The 6,443-nt window shown below is 39.8% G+C and overlaps 1 protein-coding gene across 1 annotated transcript in view; it reads right to left on the reverse strand.

The window, feature by feature from the left end:
- The window catches only part of Tmed5 (transmembrane p24 trafficking protein 5), a 12,612-nt gene that overhangs the window by 4,877 nt on the left and 1,292 nt on the right, over positions 1–6,443 (reverse strand). Inside the window, exon 2 of the mRNA XM_031337234.1 lies at positions 4,793–4,890. Coding sequence (XP_031193094.1) covers positions 4,793–4,890 — 98 coding nt within the window. The remainder of the gene's footprint in view (positions 1–4,792; positions 4,891–6,443) is intronic.

The following is a 6,443-nucleotide window of genomic DNA, read 5'->3' on the forward strand; positions in this document are numbered from 1 at the left end:
TGGTTATCTCTAGTGCTACCTGCCCTTGCTAGATCTGACTGGAGCCTGTCCTTTCTGTGATCCTGGTTATGCCAGAACTCCTCAGAGTCCAGCTGTCTCTGTGATCCTATGCCTGTTAGAGCACCTGGGAGTAAAGCTTCCTCTGGGTATTATGGGACTCACTGTAGAGTTTGTGCCCAAGGTCTGCTCAGGGCACTGGCCCAGACAGAGTGGAAGGAACCCGTGCCACTGGAGTAGCGGAGTTCTTGCATGTCTGGGTCCCTGGTCCCAGTTACTCCCCTTGTTGGGACTGATGCTGTGTCCTCCTCACCTCTGATCCTGGGTATGTTAGAGCTCCTGGGAGTGGAGCTTCCTCTAGCTGACGTGGGACTTGCTGTGGAGTTTGCACTCAAGATCTGCTCAGGGCAGTGGCCCAGACAGACCGATAGCTTGTTTAATTTTCAAAAGCAGTGATTGTTAAAACTGGAGAGATGGTTCAATGGTTAAGAGAACTTGGTACTCTTGGAGAGGACTAGAATTCGGTTCCCAGCACCCATTTCTAACTAGTTTTAAGTGATCTGACATCTTTTTCTGATTGTGATCTTACAGGTTGAATATATTTTTGTTTGTTTTTGTAAATCAGTGAAAGGGCTTTCTATCAGGTTTTCCATACATTAAATGTATTTTTTTAAAAGATTTATTTATTTATTTTATGTATGTGAGTACACTGTAGCTGTACAGATGGTTGTGAGCCTTTATGTGGTTGTTGGGAATTGAATTTTAGGACCTCAGCTCACTTCTATCAACCCCGATTGCTCCTGCTCGCTCTGGCCCATAGATTACATATAAGTACAATGTAGCTGTCTTCAGAAGCTCCAGAAGAGGGCATCAGATTTCATTATGGGTGGTTGTGAGCCACCATGTGGTTGCTGGGATTTGAACTCAGGACCTTCGGAAGAACTGCTCTTCCAGAGCTCCTGAGTTCAAATCCCAGCAACCACATGGTGGCTCACAACCATCTGTACAACTACAGTATAGTCATACATAAAATAAGTAAATAAATCTTTAAAAAAATAGTTTACAAAGATAAGTTATTTTACTCTCTGTGGGATTATATGTACTGAAAAACTGCCATTTACATCAAATTGATCTTGGTCTTGCTGGCCACTATGTCTTGTGTGTATAACTCTAGAATTCAGGAGTCTAAGGTAGGAGGATTGCTGTGACTTTGAGGCCAGTCTACTACACAGTATGTCTAGCACTGAGTGGCTTGGAACTTGCAATGTAGACCAAGCTAGCCTTGAACAGTGATCAACCTGCCTTTGGCTCTTAAGTAATGAGATTAAAGGTGTTCCCCTGCCCCCAATCCCTATCATCTTCACAATAGTTGATGTGGCCAAAGTTAATTTAGTGAAGTGATTTCTTTTCCTTTTTGCTGTTGTTTTCGAAACATTTCCTCTGTGCAGCACTGGCTGTCCTAGAACTCATTCTGTAGACCCGGCTGGACTTCACCTTATAGAGATCCCTGTGTATCTGCTTCCCACGTGCTGGGATTAAAGGCAAACCAGCACAAGCTGGTAAGTGATTGTCTAAGAAGCTTTGCATCCTGTCCCTTTTGGTAGAGAAAAACTCTACAAAGGAAAACATCCTACATGCTAAATGCTAATGACATTTACTACAGTTGCCCCCAAACAAAACAAACACCAGTTCTTGAAAGAATGACAAAGTACTACCTACTCTTCAGTTAACCACTCTACAAGAGACTGGAGAACACTTTAACAAAGTCATCTAAAACCAGAGCAGACATGCTGGTATGCCTACTGAATTAAAAAATCTAGAGCAGACTCAAGGAAAAGTTTTATATATAGTCCTTTTTATTGAGCCAGAGAGAAACTGTAAATTACAAAGAACCTAACATGTATTATTACCTAAATGAATCTTATTCCACATAAAATATAATTTTCTTTAGTAAGACTTCTAATAAGAGCTTAGTTATGTCTAGAAAGTTTCTCACTTAGATATACCTTTCTGGATATATTTACACTGTCTGCCATTCAATGTTCAATTTCTCAAGAGAGACTGCAATTGGGATTAGAGGATCTAAGAAGGGGGAGTAGGAAGTCAGAACTGCTCTTTTTGTTGTTGTTCACCATTAGTTATTTCACATCCTTCTAATATCTTTAATTCATCATCTTTCTTAAATTGGACATTAACTTTCACTTCCTTATATCTCAGCAAATTTTGTCTATTATTTCTTTTTGGTTGCCATTCAGCATGATATAGTTATGCTTAACAAAGGCAGGTTCTTCAGTGAAACTCCGATCTATTTGGCACTTGTTAATTTTGGGGCAAGAGTCATAATATAATATAATGTTGAATGCTTAACTGCAATTTAAAAAGGCCTAAAAAAGTTGGACATGGTGGTGCACACCTTTAGACCCAGAACCTGTGAGGCGGACGGAGGTGAGTGAGTAGAGATTAGCATGGTCAACACGGTGAGCTCTAGGACAGCCAGGGATACATAGAGAGATCTGCTCTCTCTCTCTCTCTCCTTCCCTCCCTCCCTCTCTCTCTCTCTCTCTCTCTCTCTCTCTCTCTCTCACACACACACACACACACACACACACAAACCCAAAAAAACAAACAAAGTCCCAAAACTGCTAAGGGGATGTAGCTCAGTGATGGATCATTTGACCAGCAATATTCCTTTATAGTGTTCAGGTTTTACTGTTGTGCCTTTCTAATCACTACTTTAAGGGAGGCTGCACCGAAGCTACTGAACCCGACCATTCCATGGGTGGAAAAGTAAAGTCTACTCAAACTGCCAAGGTTCTCTTGTGAGAGTGGGAGGGGGCAGAGAGAATGGGAATGGCAGGAGCCTTGCCAGTTATAAGGGGTATGTTGCAGTGGGAGGTAGGAGAGTTGGCGGGAACAGCCTTGGGACTAGTGTGGAGATTTCCTCTCCTGGAGGCTCATTTGAGTTAAAAGGGAACTAGATGCTCTTTCAGAGAGGAGTTGGCTGTCGTTGGGGGTAGGGGTGCAGATAGGGAAGTAATGGCTTTTCTTGACAAAAAGAAATCCACTTTTGTAAGGAATGTTGATACTTAAGTAGCAGTCCTGTTTACCAAGTCAGAGTCCAGCCTGAGCTTAGCCTAGACTTCAGCCCATGACACTGTCAGCTTAGGACTTTTGCTGGGCACTTTGGACCTAATAACTACTCTCTGCATTTTCTTACAAACTCAGTTTTATGATTATTGTCAAGGACAACTATTGATCTGATTCATCTCCCACTCCTTTAAGTTAACACTAGAAAAGTACAAAAGTCAAGCTGCATTTTAGTTTTGCTTATGATTATTTGTGTGAGAGTTAATAAGGATTCTTAAAATTTTTCATTTCCTTATTTTTATTTTTTTACTTTTTATTTTTATTTATTTTTTTTGTTTTTCAAAACAGGGTTTCTCTGTGTAGCCCTAGCTTTCCTGTAACTCACTCTGTAGACCAGGCTGGCATTGAACGCAGAAATCCGCCTGCCTCTGTCTCCCAAGTGCTGGGATTAAAGGCATGCGCCATCACTGCCCAGCAAGTTTTTTCATTTCTAATATACTGATACAACAATTAAGTCTCAAGAGGTTTATATTATTTTCTGTAACTCAAGTACAACCTGTGATAATCATGTTTTATGTTAATTTCACTTTATTTCTAGTTTATTTTTTTCTTTGAGCATTGTGAGTAGTTTTACATCACAAATTATTCAACACTCATTACACTCATCCATAATTTTGCCACTATTTTCATATATTGTACCGCTTTTGATCCTTATTACATTTGAAGTTGGTGTAACTGATTATTTCTAAGTAAAATGAAGAACAAATAGACTAAGAGGATGGCATAGCTTCTTGTAGGCCAGGATGAGGCTTGGTTGGCCTGCCTTCCTTTTGGTACTGGGTATTAAATCTAGGCCTGGAATACACTAAGCAAGCACTCTACCACTGAGCTTCATCTCCAGACCAAAGCTTTTATGATTTTCTTTTTTTCGTTTTTTTGTTTGTTTGTTTTTTCGAGACAGGGTTTCTCTGTATAGCCCTCGTTGTTCTGGAACTCACTCTGTACACTAGGCTGGCCTCGAACTCAGAAATCTACCTGTCTCTGCCTGGCGGTTTTCGGATTTTCAAATTAATAGGTTTTTCTATGATACTGCTCAGAGTCAGAGTTTGCCTGTATTTTTTTCAAGCTCCTCTTTTTATTTGGATATGAAAATTTCTCCTATGGCTTAGCCCCATAAAAATGTTTAGAGGTGACTGGATCATTAAGTGTTGTATGGAGGTAGGGCTTTCATGGAAAAAACAGATTGAAGAGTGGCAGTAGTGTGTGTCCTTGAACTTGACCCCTTCTCTAGCTATTTTTTTCTGCTCCATTTGCCATGAAGTGAGACACTTTGCTCCTCTAAATGTTCCTACCACAATATTCTCTGCTCATCATGTATGTGCCTACGATAAAATAGAACATAGTAACTGTACTGATTTGAGTAAAAATGACCCTCAAATGTTCATAGGGAGAGGTGTTATTAAGAGGTGTGTCCTTGTTGGAGGAAGTGTGCCAATGGGGGTAGTCTTTGAGCTTTCAAATGTTCAAGCCAGGCCCAGTGTCTCTCTCTTCCTGCTGATCCAAATGTAGAAGTCTCAGCTGCTTCTCCAGCACCATGTCTGCCTTCAACTCAAGGGAGATTAGGTATGGCGGCATATGCCTATCATAGTTCCAAGCCAGTCTGTCCTCACCCTCCCACCCCCCTCACCCAGTGTCTTAATTAACTTACGTATGAACACCATCTGATTTTCTTTGTTCAAAAACTAAGGTTCTGCCCTCTGGAGAGGCAAGATGGAAATCAATATCTAATTCTCCTCCATCTAAAACCTATAGAAGAAAAAAAAATTACAAACTATGAAAATAGAAAGTTCTATAAAATAAACCATATGATGTAAAGATTTTTAAAAGATTTTATCTATTTATGTATTTATTGGACACAGGGTCTCTCTATCTGGCCCTGGCTGTCTTGGAACTCTCTATGTAAACTAGGCTTGGCCAGCCTCTGCTTCCTTCCGAGTGCTGGGATTAAAGACATACATCCCTATTTAAAAGATGTGCACGTGGAGGCCAGAGGTTGACATCCTGCATTGTGCTCCAACTTACTTCTTGAGACAGGGTCTCATTACATAGCCCAGGCTAGCCTTACCTTGTCATCTTCCTCCCTTAGCCTCCTGAATATTTAGAATTGTAAGTATATGGCACCATGCTTGCTTACAGGGAAAGTTCTGATTAATAAAATTTCTTTTTTTTTTACCTGGACTCTTTCACTAAACCCATAGCTGGTTTCCCTGTGTCTATTTTTGCTTCCTTTAAATATGCCTTTCATAGTCTACCTACCTATCTGATTAAATCTTATAAATCCTTTCAAAAAATAAGAGAAAAGGTATTTATCATAAAATACATTTATGGTGCCTTCTCTGTTGCCTACTTATGTGGTCTATTTCCTTCCTTTGCTACTCCTACCTCAAGACCTTACAGTCTTCAAAGCTAATAAAAACTCAATACTTATAGTACACCTCTGAACACTCAAACTATACATCCTAAAATCACAATGTCTACTCAGTTCTTCCCTTTTCTAAAACTGCCTCATTCCTCCCATTCTTTTCTCATTTTCACATTTATTTTTATTTTCTCCAACAACTCTATTCCCTGAAAACTAAGAAATGATTATACTCTAATAATATGTAATCTTGATTTATTCAAATTACCTGTAGGGTGTGATGGTTCATGCTGTAATATTAGTCCTTGGGGGACTGAGGAGAAGGACTCCTGTGAAGATCTGAGGCTGGCCTGGGCTAAATATTGAATTTAATGGCCATGGGATCCATAGTGAAACCTTTTCTCAAAATCCAGAGCAACCAACCAAGCAGCCAACCACAACCTACCAAAACCCTTCAAATCCAAACAAAGCCTGCCTATGAACCCCAAAACTCCAAAGAACCAGGTTTCTCTTATCTTGTTCCTCCTCCTTGCATACATTAATTGTTCAGTAAATGTTAAACTTTTGCTCACAAGTGGAAAATCAAGAAATATTGGGCCATGACATGTTAATGTGCTGAGAGTTTATATATTATGACTTTAGATACTTCCTTGTAATTACTGCAAACTTCTATAAATAATCCCAAAGGTCCCTCATATAAAATTCTACATAAGATTTAAAAAAAATATTTACTAATAAGCGTATTCTGCTGATACTAAAAAGAAAACAGGGCTGGAGAAATGGCTCAGCGGTTAAGAGCACTAAGGCTCTTCCAGAGGTCCTGGGTTCAATTTCCAGCAGCCACATTGTGGCTCACAACCATCTGTAATGGGACCTGATGCCCTCTTCTGGTATGTCTGAAGAGAGCAATGGTGTACTTATATAAAGTAAAATAAATGAA

Source organism: Mastomys coucha, unplaced genomic scaffold, assembly GCF_008632895.1.
Source record: "Mastomys coucha isolate ucsf_1 unplaced genomic scaffold, UCSF_Mcou_1 pScaffold22, whole genome shotgun sequence".
Lineage (NCBI taxonomy): Eukaryota > Metazoa > Chordata > Mammalia > Rodentia > Muridae > Mastomys > Mastomys coucha.